The 15,594-nt window shown below is 35.3% G+C and overlaps 2 protein-coding genes across 2 annotated transcripts in view; one reads left to right on the top strand and one right to left on the bottom strand.

Annotated features, from left to right (window-relative positions):
• Positions 1 to 6,343, bottom strand: part of UMAD1 (UBAP1-MVB12-associated (UMA) domain containing 1) — a 40,719-nt gene extending 34,376 nt beyond the window's left edge. Inside the window, exons 1-2 of the mRNA XM_015811594.1 lie at positions 6,267 to 6,343; positions 2,700 to 2,798 (exon numbers count right to left, since the gene is read on the bottom strand). Of these exons, the coding sequence (XP_015667080.1) occupies positions 2,700 to 2,781 (82 nt within the window). The 5' untranslated portion in view covers positions 2,782 to 2,798; positions 6,267 to 6,343. The remainder of the gene's footprint in view (positions 1 to 2,699; positions 2,799 to 6,266) is intronic.
• A 91-nt stretch (positions 6,344 to 6,434) lies between these two features.
• On the top strand, positions 6,435 to 14,893 carry RPA3 (replication protein A3). The gene is made up of 4 exons (XM_015811615.1): positions 6,435 to 6,679; positions 12,810 to 12,884; positions 13,582 to 13,690; positions 14,257 to 14,893. Exons 1-4 carry the CDS (start codon positions 6,581 to 6,583, stop codon positions 14,331 to 14,333), a joined length of 360 nt encoding a protein of 119 aa, XP_015667101.1. The 5' UTR covers positions 6,435 to 6,580; the 3' UTR covers positions 14,334 to 14,893.
• Positions 14,894 to 15,594: the final 701 nt, after the last annotated feature.

Below are 15,594 nucleotides of genomic sequence, written 5' to 3'. Positions count from 1 at the left end.
GTTTGTTATGACTTTGATGGCAATGTGCTTAAATACAAGAATATTCTGTTTTAAATCCAGATTACATCGGTTCAAATATTAGAGTAGTGGTCAGTTTTTAGGAAGGAAATCTTGCAGAACAGAATCACAAACTATTTCCTATAGACTACATAGCATTAATACAGACTATTGACTGCTCTCTTAAGGCAAAAAAGCTCACATATTTTGGGCAAATAATATGAACCAGATAATATCCTGTGCCTAGCAAATTTGAAGCGGGTAGAAGATAAACATAAGGTGGATGTATGAAAACAGATCAGAATAGGATTTGTCTATGTAGTCACAAGGATCTGAATGTGAGTTATGTTACCTAACTAGTTAACACAAAAAAATATAAAACTAGAATTCAACAGACCACAGGTAATGAAAAAGGCTAAAATTTCATGTGTTGTACTTCGTTTTCCCATATGAAGTAATGTTGTTTTTCTGTGTTCCTAGCAAATTAATTGTTCTGGCAACTTTCTTTTCCAGAAACATCAACTATATTGTATATCCACTGGGATGCACATGAGCGCATACCCTTGAGCATGCATGCCTTGGCAGTAGGCAACTCTTACTGAAAAACAACATATAGTAAGCAGTAGTACTACCTAACTCCCACAGGCACATGATTGGAATAGTTTCCACTCTCATTCTCTAAAGAAAAACCCACAAAGGATTTGAGATATGACGCAGCATATAAAATCTCATGGGGAAAAATTCTGAGAACCTTATTTGCTATTTGACAAAGTCATACATTAAAGACTACTTTTGAAAAAGACTAGTATTCCCACAGAGAAATAGTGCAGTGGGAACATTAGCAACAGAAACAACAGAGGAACAGTTAGCTACTCAAAAGCACAAACTCTCCAATCATCTTTGCTTTTTTGTTTCCCCCCACAATTGTTCTTCTCACAATTGCTTCTTCTCTAAAGTACATGATTCAATTGAGATATAAAACTATGGGTTACTTTTGAATTCATTACATTTTTTTAATGTTTTAAGACAACAATCAATGCAAAATCAAGTATATCAACAAATAGAAATATATAATAGTGTTTGCAACCCCTGTAAGTGGTGACTGTTCAATAAGTTTTGTATTCAGTTTTGTATTGGAATTAATGATCTCAGTTTGAATCCAAGGCAAACCATTCAATAACCAGAAGTACAGGCAGGATTTCGAAGAGGCAGAGGAACTAGAGATCAAATTGCCAACATATGCTGGATCATGGAGAAAGCTAGAGAGTTCCAGAAAAACATCTACTTCTGCTTCATTGACTATGCTAAAGCCTTTGATTGTGTGGATCACACAAAGAGATGGGAGTACCAGACCATCTTATTTGTCTCTTCAGAAACCTATATGCAGGGTCAAGAAGCAACAGTGAGAACTGGACACGGAACCACTGATTGGTTCAAAATTGGGAAAGGAGTCCGGCAAGGCTGTATACTGTCGCCCTGCCTATTTAACTTATATGCAGAGCACATCATGAAAAAGGCAGGGCTAGATGAATTAAAAGTTGGAATTAAGGTTGCTGGGAGAAATATCAACAACCTAAGATATGCAGATGATACCACTCTAATGGCAGAAAGTGAAGACGAACTAAAGAGCCTCTTCATGTGGGTGAAGAAGGAGAATGCAAAAGTTGGCTTGAAACTCAACATTAAGAAAACCAAAATCATGGCATCCGGCCCTCTCAATTCCTGGCAAATAGATGGGGAAGAAATGGAGGTAGTGACGCTTGCTCCTGGGGAGGAAAGCTATGGCAAATATAGACAGCATACTAAAAAGCAGAGACATCACCCTGCCAACAAAAGTGCTTATAGTCAAGGCCATGGTTTTCCCAGTTGCAATGTATGCATGTGAAAGTTGGACCATAAGAAAGGCTGAGCGACAAAGAATTGAGGCCTTTGAATTATGGTACTGGAGAAGACTCCTGCGAGTCCCTTGGACTACAAGGCGTTCAAACCGATCAGTCCTAGAAGAGATCAACCCTGACTGCTCTTTAGAAGGCCAGATCCTGAAGTTGAAACTCAAATACTTTGGCCACCTAATGAGAAGGAAGGACTCACTGGAGAAGGGCCTAATGCTGGGAAAGATTGAGGGCAATAGAAGAAAGGGACGACAGAGAATGAGGTGGTTGGATGGAGTCACTGAAGCAGTAGGTGTGAGCTTAAATGGACTCCAGAAGATGGTAGAGGATAGGAAGGCCTGGAGGAACGTTGTCCATGGGGCCGCGATGGGTCGGACACGACTTCGCAATTAACAACAACAAATTGGAATTACTTTAGAATAGCTAAATAAATAAACCCTGCTTTAGAACTAAAACATCCTGAAATATAATGGTTTTAAAAGCACTAACTGACCTATTTTTAGACTGCTATAACCAAAGGAAATAAATCACAGAACTATATTAATATTTGTTTATTGAGGTAGTCATTAGAGATGCAAGGAACCTATAACAAAGAATGAGGGCAAAATAATTGCAACAGATATAAACCATTCATTTACATTCTTATTCCCAAAATAATAATTTATTAAAAAATATTGACTGAATTAGTAACCATCTGTATTTATTCAAGCACTACATTGTATGTACTTTTCAGCTAGCACCTTATAGCATACAGTATCTAGAAAATAATTTTAAAAAATAAATGATTTCTATGTGATTAAACATACTTACCCAGAAAAACAAATCCATCTGCTTCTTTGTCAGTCACTACTATCTTTTTGCTATCCTGGCTTTTTCTGAATAAATTGAACATCTCTTTGCAATGCAAATCTAAGAACAAAAAGTAAAGAAATGGAACATTTTCTGTTTAAGCAAAACAAATTCACATTCTCAGAATTATCAAAATAAATTTTGGAAAGCATTCCATGTGGAAGGGGTAAACTTAAGAGACACAATGAAATAATTACCATTAATTTAAAAAACTACCTAGGCCTTTGTATGTTGAAGCAGGAATAGTCAATTCCCAAGCATTAGTATTTTGCACAATAAAGCAGAATTCCAGCTCCCTAAATTTAACAATAAGAGCTGGAGGTACTCCTTTATGCTGATGATGCAACTATTCTGACTTAAATTTGGATTGTTCTTAGAAGAACCAGACTACTGCATGGAAAAACGGTCGATAGTAAAATATTCAATAATTTAAAAAAGGGTTTTCTGAAAGATACTCAGATGCCCAAACATCAGTAGCAGATTAACAATAATAATTTAAACTAAGTTTTATACTTTAAATATAGGTAGTCCTTGACTTATAACCATTCATTTAGTGATCATTTGAAGTTACAACAGCACTGAAAAAAGTGACTTATGATCATTTTTCACACTTATAACTGTTACAGCATCCACATGATCATGTGATTAAAATTCAGATATTTAGCAACTGGTTCATATTTATGTTGGCTGCAGTGTCCCAATGTCATGTGATCACCTTTTGTGTTCTTCTGACAAGCAAAGTCAATGGGGAAGCCACATTCACTTAACAACTCTGTTATTATTTGTTTATTCTTTCATTCAATAGCTGCCCAACTCACCAAGTGGCCTTTTGGGGGGGGAGGTTACAATTCTAAAATTATAAAACAATTTCAATAACATTAAAATAGACACATCAACAAAATAAATAAATACAAACAGCAGCCATTATAATCAATCAACTAATAATAAAGCTAAGTAACAGGGCTTTAACCCATCCTGAACCTCAGACTGATATCTAACCAAATTTTTAAAGCTTTACGTAAAGCCCACAGGATTGGGGCCATTCTAATCTCTGAGGGGAGAATATTCTATAAGGCAGAAAAAGCCATTCTTCTAGTTCCCACCAGTTAACACTCTTTGGCTGGAGCATGCCCTGTTGGATTGAATTTACCAGGTAGAAACTCTTGCAAAAAAGACGGTCTTTCAGGCAACCTGGTACTGACCCATGTAGGACTTTAAAGGTGAAACCAGCACCTTGAATTGCATTCAGAAACACTCTGGCAGCCAGTGCAGTTCATGGAGTACTGTAGTTACATGTGGTGTGTAAATGCCATCATTTATTTCACATGCAGCAGTTTTTTACATCATTTGAAGTTTCCAAATTGTCTTTAAGGGTAGCTCTATGGTAACTGACTACAAAAAAGTTCTTATTTATCTGTCCTTTAACACACATACTTTCTTAGCAATTTAGTTTTCATTTTATTCACACAGTTTTATAATTAAGTGAATTATTTTGTCATTTTTATTAGATAAGATAAGATTGCCTTTATTGTCATTTTTTTTACTGAGGGCACAACGGCACACATCAAAAATGAAATTTAGTTGCCCGCTCTCAAAGTGAAACACATACATGACACACACCTAAACATACTATGTACAACATATGTATAGACCCACACCCCTACATATACATAACAAATAAATATAAAATACTGTCCATCTTGAATATATAACGGAAGGAGGAAGCTTGAGAGTTCACAAGGTTAATGCTGTATGGAATGAAACTAATTACTGCTTCATTTCTCAAACTACAAGGGATTAGCAGATGGGAAGAGGCTACTTGGAAGTGATATTGTTAAACATCTTGGTTGCCTCCATATTCCAGACACACCTAACAAAACTGATTCTAGACTAAAGCATTTCTGAAGGGCTGCCAAGAAGCCTCCTAAATCCATCACAAATTTCGGCAAGCAATGTTAATGCTTGTCACAAAAAAGTGATTTCTCCATGATAGTGATAGAAAAATTCCATGTAACCAAAATGACCACACATCTCCTTTGAGATGAACACTGGATCTAAAGAGAGTAACAAGTTGGACCAGTCATGATTTGGTTCAAACCCATGCTTGCATGACAGCCATGAACTGCTAAACCACTGTTCCCCAGTCGTTCTGGCTTTGCAGACTGGCCGGGAGGGATAGGGGATGGGTCTATGTGAGTGGCAGGTACACACGCAGCTTCATTTGCATGAGCAGCTGGCATGCATGTCTGCCACTTCTGCAAATGGACCATGTGCATGCCTTCTCACCTGCTGCTCATGCAAGTGGGGATGCGCACATGCGTACATGCTTGCCTACCATTTTCGCAGCCCGGTTCCAAATGGCCCAAGGCCCACTAGTGGGATGTGGCCTAGGGATTGGAGACCCCTGTCCTAAACCACTTCTAATACCAGAGAGAGGAGGTTGAAAATATTCTGTAGCAGGTCAGACAAGTCCCCAATCATATCTGCAGTAAGATCAAGTTTTTTTAGTGAGCCACCTTGCAGCTAGAAGAATGGTACAAATAGTAAGGATTCCCATGCTGTCTCTTTACCCCAATTATTATAAGCAAGGTCTCCCATTTGGTCACCTACAAAACAGGCCTTTTCACAACACTAGTGTCTCCCAGTAAACAATTGCCATCTAATTTCCCCTATCTTAAAGATAGTTGTTACATTTCCCATACCACTCAAGGGCTAATTATATATTCCTTCTTATCCAAGACAACCTCTGGTTAGTCACAAGTTCTATAGCCTAGCTCCTTCCAAAAAAAATAATAGAATGCATTTAAAAAAACATTTTGTACAATAGCTATGACAGAAACAGGTCAATACACCCAAGAAAAAAGCACTTTCCAGGAACAGAAAGAATGGTGTTTAAATTTGGGGCTACCTAGCCACAAAATTAAACCAAATTTTGTAGGATTGAATGAACTTATAGGAGTTGCCAAAGTGTTCTAGCGCCACTGTAAGCTGCAAATGAGACACAGCTTGTAGCTATAGCAACAAGCCTAACCGTTGCCAACACAAAAGGACCAGTTCATAAACAGCTCTATACTCTAAATAAGACTGAAGGAACTAATTTGATGTACGGGTTAAGGGACAAACTGGAAAGAGATTCTGATCCAGTCACTCTTTCTCAATCCTAGTAAGAGGCAGTAGCAAAACTGAAAATATTGCTAAGAAAACTGCACACACACACACACGAATACAACGTCCGAAGAAGGTTCCTAAATCAAGCTTGTGCATGACAGATATTCTCGCTAATCATGCAAATAAAATCTGTCAGAATTGCCTCATGAATTCCGAACCAACTCATGAGCACATCTGAACCCTTCGCCCGTCAAAATACTTTAAACGTCAAAACCACCAAATTAACGTATCATGCCCCATATAATAATTGAGGGTATCACGCAATTAGTGTCCGGCGAGTTTCATTTTTCCAGCTTCCCCTCTCAGCACAGCCGAATCCAACTATAATATTAATCCTATTCTGCTCCATCAAACACCCACCTCTTTCAGATACCTTCACCACAACAATCTTCACTTCCGGTTCACTAAGGACGCAACCTGGAATAAGTCTTCATTGCACGTTGACACGTTGCGCCTGCGCATTACTCTTTTGCCGACATTCCTCGTTGCCCGCAAATCACGTGTCTAGCGGGGGGGGTTGCAGCTCTGGAACTGTATTGGAGGTGGGAGGAAGGTTCGATCTTCCACGTGCCTTTAGTTGCTGTGGCGATACGCTCGCGCTCTAGCACGAGAGCGGAAGTCAAGTTTCCCGCCAAGGCAAAAAGCTGAGGAGTTAATCAGGATTTCGTTCTGAAATGGCCGATATATTAGAGGGTCCCCGCGTTCGTGTCAGCGCAAGTCAACTGTCGCAATACGTTGGAAAGCTTGTCTGTTTCGTGGGACGCCTTGAAAAGGTAATAGGAAATAGTTGTAGTTGATGTTAGCGCCACTAAGTTAGATCTTTCTTGATCTGGGAAATGGTAGGTAGATGCCAGCACTTTATTTCAAATAGGGGAATCATCTATAATCCCGATTATTATTCTTGGCAGGGATGATATATGAAATATTTACTATGAGGTATGCCCTTATCTTTGTTAAGTTTGTATGTATATTGAAGTATTCCTATTTAGAGTAATCTTGCTCTAGAAACCAAGGATTGTAATTTTGAAGGTATTATACTGGCGCTTTAAATCAGTGGCTTGTGTAATATTTTATTAAATTTAGATTTGTTGGGCTTCTCTTCCTCCCTATGTTATTTAAGTTATAGGGCCTTTGGGGCTTATGTTATTTACTGAGTTGAAGATGGCTCTTTGGGGAAGAATACATAATTTAGCTGGATAACAATTGTGGACTAGGATGATTTTTTTTCAATATTTTATTAATTTTTATAGTCACAAATCCTTAATATTTTATCAGCAACATATTGTCTGGGTTTCAATATTTAGCTTACTAATACATGTTAAACTCCTTTTTCTTTACCTCGTTTTTCTAGCCATTGATAAAATGTATCCCATGTTCTAAAGTATTCTGAATCTTCTTTCATTTTCAGTGTCAGTCTGTCCATTTCTGCACAGTCTAAAATAGTGATAAAGAACCTTTTAGAGACCAAGTGCCCAAAAACTGGCCCCACCTCCGCCCCCACCAGGTCCCTTATCCCATCTGCCCAAAGGCCACTCACTGCCTCCAGGGCCCACTGCAGATCGCCCAGGCAGCCCAGCAACACCATGGCAGCCACGCCCTCTGCCCACGCCCTGCAGCATCAACTGTGCAGGATGGGGCATGAGGGCAGAGCCTTATCTACGCTGTCTGGCTGCCATGTCCTTGGTACGCTTGGGGGCAACTCTCCTCCAAGGGGGCTGCTGGTGAGGAGGGGGTCGTGGGGGGAGGCAGGGCTGGGGCAACGGCACATGTGCCCACAGAGAGGGATCTGAGTGCCGCCTCTGGCACGCGTGCCATAGGTTCGCCACCACTGGTCTAAAATTTTCTTAATTATTTCTTCCTCCGCTGGTAATCCTTCATATATCCAATGTTGAGCAAATACAATTCTCATTGCAGTTAACACATGTAACATTAGATATACACATTCATTCTCATAATTTCCTACAATTATACTTGACAAAAATAATTATGGCTTAAAATCTATGTGTTTTAGTCATTTTCTCTAACCAACTTCCTGAAAGTGAGGACAATCAACCAGTGGAACAGCTTACCCCCAGAAATCGTGGACGCTCCATCACTGGAAATTTTTAAGAAGAGACTAGATAGTCACCTGTCTGAGATGGTATAGGTTCTCCTGCTTGAGCATGGGGCTGGACTAGAAGACCTCCAAAGTCTATTCTATTTCTATTCCTATTCCTATTGTTTCTATTCTATTCTTATATGTATTCTTGACCAAAATCTTTTGGCTTTAGGGCATGTCCACCAAAGATGTGCCTGGTTTTTGTCTACATTTCCAACAATTACTAGACATATTTTTAAGCATTTTCGCTAACCTCACAGGTGTTAAGTGCCATCTAAAACATTTTATATAGGTTTTCTTTGTAAGCCATCGCCTTTGTTATTTTAGAATTTCTTTCCCAAGGGCTTTACCAGTTTTCTAACTCTATGTTATGCCCAAAGTTTTTTGCACATATTGTTTCTTTAACTTGTTCCTCTTCCATCTTTAAATTTAACATATACAGTTTCTTAATCAATTTTTCATCTGATGTCAATAATATCTGATCAAATTCTGTCTGTTCTTTGTAAAATCCTGATGTTTTAACATCTTTTTCATATTTCGTTTGAATTTGCAGGTGTGGCTACCATGATAGATCAGTGTCCTGTTCTTCCAGTTCTTGTCTGGTTTTTAGTTTTCCTTCAGTATTCAAAATGTCTTTATAAGTCATAATTTTCTCATAGTTAATTAACTTTGGGTGAACAAACGCTTCCATTGTTGAAAGCCATTCATATAAATTTTCGCTTTTACTTTTTCCCATTCTAGAAGCAGTGCGTTTCTTATACCATAAGAAGGCATGCTATCCGAGTTGTAGGTCATGCCCCCTCTAGGTATAGTAATCTTTTATGTCTAAGAGTTATCCATTCTTTTAACCAAGTTAATACAGATGCTTGATAATATAAGGCCCAATCTGGCAGCCCAAATCCTCCATTTACTTTCGCTTCTTACAGCATTTTCAATCTAATTTTAGCTTTTTTTCCTTGCCATATAAATTTCAAAATGAATGTATTTAATTCATCAAAAAAAAAAATCCCCAGTTTTATAGGTATTGTTTGAAATAAAAAGAGTAGTTTTGATAAATATTCATCTTCACTGTTGCTATTCTCCCTAACATTGAAACTTGTGGATTTTTCCATTTTTCCAAGTCTAATTTTATTTGTTTTAGTAATTTTACGTAGTTATCTTCTTTTATTGTTGCACATCTTGCTATTAAATATATCCCCAAGTATTTGACTTTCTTAATTATTTGAAGGTCTGTTTTTTCTGACAGTTGATTTTTTTGTTTATCTGTAAGGTTTTTAGTTATCACTTTGGTCTTTTCTCTATTTATTTTCAGTTCTGCCACTTCTCCAAATTCTTCTATCTTTTTCATAACTTGAGGCTTGTCTCAAGTGGTTCTTCTAATACAAAGACCAAGTCATCTGTGAATGCTTGTAGTTTATATTTTTCATCTTTTATCTCCAATCCTTTAATTTCTGAGTCTTGCCTAATATTTCTATTCAGTACTAATAATGGAAAATGGACATCCTTGTCTTGTGCCTTTTTGATAATAAAATTTTCTGTAAAGTCTCCATTTACGATTATTTTAGCTCTTTGTCTATGATAAATTGTTTTAATAATTTTTATAAAGTTTTCTCCAAAATCCATTTCATTTAATTGTTGAATCATAAATTGCCAATTTACGTTATCAAAAAGCCTTCTGTGCATCTAGGAATATTAGCGCCATCTGCTTCCTGGATGCATTTCATAATATTCCAAAATATCTAAGATCATTCTTATGTTATTTTTTATTTGTCTCTTAGGTAAAAATCCATTTTGGTCTGTATGTATAAATTCAGTCAAGAATTTCTTTAATCTTTTTGCCATTGAAGCAAAAATTCTATAGTCCACATGTAATAGAGATATTGGTCTATAATTCTTTATCTGTGTCAAGTCTAAATCTCCTGTAGGTATTAAAGTAAAGTTGGCTTCTATCCCCTTTTTGCTATTTTAGCCTCTAAAAGTACTTCACACAGTTCTTTCATTAGTGGGCTTAATGTATCTTGCAGACATTTATAAAACTCTGTAGGTAGCCCATCTGGACCCGGAGTCTTGTCATTTTTTTAACTTTTTATTGCCTCTTTTACCTCCATCATTGGTATTTTTTCATTTAGCCTGTTTTGTATGTTCTCTGGAATTTTTGGTAACTCAACTTTTTTATATATTGCTTTATTTTTTTTGAGAAGTTTCTTCTGTGTCATAAAGTGTCTCATAAAAGTCTTTAATTATTTTTTTAGTTAATGTCATTTTGGAACTGTAAATCGCCTTTTGAGTCTTGCAGTTTATTTATCAATTTTTTCTCTTTCTTTTTTCAATTTATATGCTAACCACCTACCTGGTTTGTTAGCATTTTCAAATAAATTTTGTTTTGCCCTTTTAATTTGCTGGGCCATTTTTTCAGCCTCAGCTAAGTTTAATTTATGTTTTATTATTTCCATTTGCTTTTTAAGTGTTTTCTTTTGTGGATATCTTAGTAGTTCTAATTCTAATTTCATAAATTCCTCCTTTAACTTCATTTGTTGTTGCTTTTTTTCTTTGTTCTTTTTTGTCATGTAAGACTAGTATGATTTTTTTTAAATTAATTTGCAAGCTGCTTAGACTATCTGAATAGTTGACATACAAATATTTGAAAAGAATAAATCTTATTGATGCTGCTGCCAGCACATAATCACATGAATTGGATCAAAAGTAATCAGTATAGCCCACCCATTTTCTTTAAGAAGTGCCTGATATCCCATTTTTTGCACAATAATACTGAAAATACTCTTTGATATAATTTGCCCTTTTAGCAGTGGCTAAGGAAATATTAATAGATATGGCTTGGCTTCTGCTGGTACTCAATGTTGGGAAGAGTTTATTTTCAGCCATTTTTAAAGCATTTTTTTCTTAGAGAACTGATATGGAGTATCACTCATCTTTCTAGGGTTAGATGTTCCCATAACACAGCAACTCCCAACCTTTTCTATACCTTGCACCTCTAGAATGCTTCTGATATATTCTCGCATCCCTTAGAAAAGTTCAAAATAACGAATTATGCATATACACTATAATTTTGAAACTTAAGGCGAATTGATAAAAAGACTATTTTTGCTATGGAAGACGGAAATTTTTTGAAGCAAGTAAGAGATGGTGCCAAAGGACACATTAAAAGGATATATAATGTTTTACTGGAGTTGGACTCAGAAACTGATTTAGTTAAAGATTGTATGATTAAATGGGCTCAAAATATAGGAGAAGCAATACCTATGGACACTTGGGAGTTNTATGTCTCGTATTTATGTGAATTATGAATCCAAGTGTTGGAGATGTGGACATCCAGATGCAACTTTTTTTCATATGTGGTGGACTTGTAGGGTTATTAAGGCTTTTTGGATACAACTGTGGTGGAACTTACAGCAAATTTTTAAAAAAAGGATTATATTTCTCCCACAGTTGTTCCTTCTAGGTATTGTGCAAGACCTAGACGTAAAAGAAACAAATCTGATGCTTTATTGTTTAACTGCTGCTCGTTTGTTGATAGCCCAGAATTGGGAGAGTCCAATTTTGCCTACAATGGGAGACTGGAGATTGAAAGTTTCCTATCTTGCTGAAATGGCAAAGATTTCGGCTTTTTTGAAAAGCCACTCGAATGAACAATTTTTATCAATATGGAGAAGATGGGTTGTTTATATTCAAAAGAAACATGGTGTGGTAGAATATAATTTAGGTTTCTAGATTTTTTTTGTATTTTAATTGTGGAAATATAATGTGGTAGAATAGAATTTAGGTTTTTTTTTAGATTTTTCTTTATTATGATTTTGTTTATTTTTTTTATTTTCTTGTGTATTAAGATATATTGCGGAGTTAGAGATATTAGTATATGTTTACTTTTATATGAATATTATCCTGGGATTTGGTTTGGGAAGTCGGGGGGGGTGGGGGGCTTATAATTCCTATTGTGTTTACTTATGTTTAATTGTTTTTTATTGTAAAACAATAAAACTTTTTTTGGAAAAAAAATTTTTTTTGAAACTTATAAACCCAGGTTTTCACACCCGCTGGAATATCGTCTCACACCCCTGTGTGATCTTAATCTTTTGCCCCTGGCAGGTTTCAATATCATTATGATGTAGCTTTAGAGAGGTTACATTATAATTATATTTATAACTGTTATAAAAAAGATTGGAAACTATTTCTTTTAGCACCTCTATTTTTTTCTCTTATTTTTTTCCTTTGTCTCCTATATTTTTCTCTTTTTTAGTTTGTATTAGTCTTATTCTTATGTTTAATCTTTTCAGTAAAATTATACATACAGATAGTCCTCAACTTTACGACCAGCTGCATAACTACTTATGGAGTACTTATGACCTAGATTCAGAATTCTGACAGTCAGCCCCACCCAGCAATCATATGATCGCACTTCAGACATTTGGTAACAGGGCTGCATTTATGGCTATTTGCAGTGTCCCATGGTCCTCTGACTGCATTTTGCAACAGTTTTGCTGAAAACCAGCATTTACTTCCAGTTTGGGGCAAAACTGCACCTATAGTGAAGGATTAGTTTGCTTAACAACTGCAATGATTCACTTAGTAACTGCCACCAAAAAAATCCATGACTGGATTTTACAACCATCAAAAGTTACAACCAAAATGATTTGGCTCTATTTTCATAACTCAAGGACTACCTGCATATAAAAAGGAAAGGTGCTATTAGACTTCTGATTCTAACACTTACAGTGTTAACCTTTTTCTTTGTGTGAACATTATCTTTGTCTCTGTATAAAATATTACTACTGATTATTATTTGGTAGATCCATCAATCTGGGAAATTCTTCTTTCTATCTGATGGAGAAGGAAAAAATGCAGCAATTGAGCTAAATACACCTGTAAGTATGAATATACATTAAATGGCCTTGTAATTTATTACAAGTTATCATTTTTATTGGCTTGGGAAGTTTTCATTTGAATGACCATATTATGTTATGATGCACCAATGTCAGGTTATGAAAAGTTTATCCTGAAACAAACTCCTATCATTCTAATGTTGCTGTAGTATCAACAAGGATCTCCTTAAAACATGTCTTGATATCTGTTTGTGTCCCATTCTCCTAGCACTATCATTTCTTCTCATATGATTTTATTGGGATGCTATATGCCTCTCTTTCTTGTCATCCACACTAAATGATATAGGACTCAATTACATTTTATTCTAACAGAAGCAAAGCACAGGTTCAGGTGTTGTAATTTAAATGACAATAAGAGGAGAAGCAAGCATTGACTAAGCCAAATGCTCTCAAGAAATTAATTTTAAGTTGCAATTTGAGGAAATAGAAATTATTTCTATGAGCAGAAAATACTGAGCGAGATGTTTTCTATTCTACTATGGCCTCTTAAAATCTTTAATACAACCTAAACTTTTTTATTAAAACATTGCTTAATGGTTACTAGAAAGTTTTATTGATGAATTTTAACCATGAAAATACTGAGGGTAAAGACTTCATTTTAGTTTGTTTTCCCCAAATTTCATTGAAATGATTAAAATTCCTGATTTTTGGAGATGCTGACTCTCATCTACTTTGTTAGCTTGAAGAAGAGATTTCTGGCGTTATTGAAGTAGTAGGAAGAGTTACAAATCAACTGAATATCATGTGTTCATCATATATGCAATTCAAAGAAGATAAAAACATGTTTGGTAAGCAAATTATTTTTGTATTTCGTTGTGTCTTTTTCTTACTCTTTAATAAGCTTCTAATTCCTCAAAATCTCTTGCTAATTCTTCTGTAATATACACAATTTTATTACATCAGAATTTAAATCCACATGGAGCCTGTTTCCGCATAATAGTTTTTGTTTCCATGCCTAAGCAGGTGAATACAGAAATATTCACAACAACTTTGCAGCAGCAAACCAGTTCTCAAAATTTCTTAATCTGAAAAATAAATAAAACTATATATCCAGCTGAGCAGGATCCTACTGATGCTTAGCCTAGATTTTCCCGTTTTGATTTTTCATCTATATAGAGATTTATTATGGATATATTTTTATATCTGAAAACTCTTGGATATCCAGTTTAATTTATACATGGATTCAGTCATGATATTAAAAGCAATTCCTTGAAATATTTTGCAACTGGATTAATGTAATACGCTTATCTTTTAAAATAGATGAAAAATATGATTAATATGGCATCATTAGAACATGTGTATTTTCATATAGAACAATACATTCTATTTTAATTTTCTGTCCAATTTCTTTCAGATCTTTCAATGTACAGTGAGGCTGTAAAAGTTATCCATGAGTTTCCTGAGTACTACCCTTTCAGTACTGATGTATGACTGATGCTTATTTTGGTATTTGAGATCCTTTTATAATGTTTATTGAACAAAAGTATAAAGAACATCAGTGAGGAACAACTTTCCTACAAATCTAATTTTCTAATAATTTGCCTATCATATGTCGCAAATGTTTGGATTTCATATTTGTTTTCCTATCAGTGAACTTCACTGGACAGTAACCTATCTTTGATGATAAATCTATGTGCGTGAAAAATACTCAAGTTAAAAGAAGTTTCATTGAGCAGATCACACTTTTACTACAATAAAGGCTCAGCCTGAGTTAAGTATGCCAGGCTTGGAAAGAATGACAAAATTCCTTATCTTCTACATATGAATAACTGTCCAAAAAGAATAACACAATTATGGAAATGTATACATGATATTTGTTTATTGAAGCCTGAAATACTTCAACTATTTTTGATATGCTAATGAGGAATGTTACCTGATTTGATTTACTCTATGTCTAGCCAACAATTAAGCTTTTGTGTAATGTGTTACAATCTGTTTTGAGGTAGTGTCATTTTCATCTTTAATAAACTCTTTAAACATTTGCTCTTTAAGCAAATTCATTCTAAATTTATTTTACTTGAGGGTGGGTAAAATCTTGCTGTATAGAAGCACAACAGTTGAATTAAAAATTAAAGGAGAAAAATTTTTCACTGAAAGATGTTGTAATTAACAGTTATAAATAAAATAATTCAAATTTAAAAAAATCAGTTGGTTAGACCCTTAAAATGTCTAAGCAAAATGAGAAAGAGTGTGTGAGTTTCAAATTATCTTGTATTGTTTCTCAGTATGATTGTATATATGTTTTATGGTACAGCAGAATAAGGCAGTAACATAAAACCAACTTTTTACTTTTATATAATAATATATACTAGCTATTTCTATAACAACAAACCTGTCTAATCAGCAAAACCCAAAATCAAAGTTTCGTTTTTTCCACCTCAAGCACAAAGTTCAAATGCAGTTTCTAAGTAGAAACAAAATTGTGTTCTTTTCTCTAACTAAAGCAGTCAATTTTGCCATCTCTACTAATTCCATCAACTTTTGCAGCCATTGGTTCAGTGTGGGAATAAAAGTATCCTTCAATTTTTGTGCATAAAGTATTCTTACTGCTGTCAACATATATAACATCAAAGTTCCATTTTTTTCCAAGTTCTTTATCCATAAAGAAGTAAAGGGTAAAGGAGTCCCTGCAGATTTACTCCACTAGTCTTTACCAACTCTAGGGATGGTGCTCATCTCCATTTCAAGGCCA

Source organism: Protobothrops mucrosquamatus, unplaced genomic scaffold (genome assembly GCF_001527695.2).
Source record: "Protobothrops mucrosquamatus isolate PMUCROS unplaced genomic scaffold, P.Mucros_1.0 scaffold45, whole genome shotgun sequence".
Classification (NCBI taxonomy): Eukaryota; Metazoa; Chordata; class Lepidosauria; order Squamata; family Viperidae; genus Protobothrops; species Protobothrops mucrosquamatus.
The sequence above is the reverse complement of the archived record's forward strand: the minus strand, read 5'-3'. Positions and strand labels throughout refer to the sequence as shown.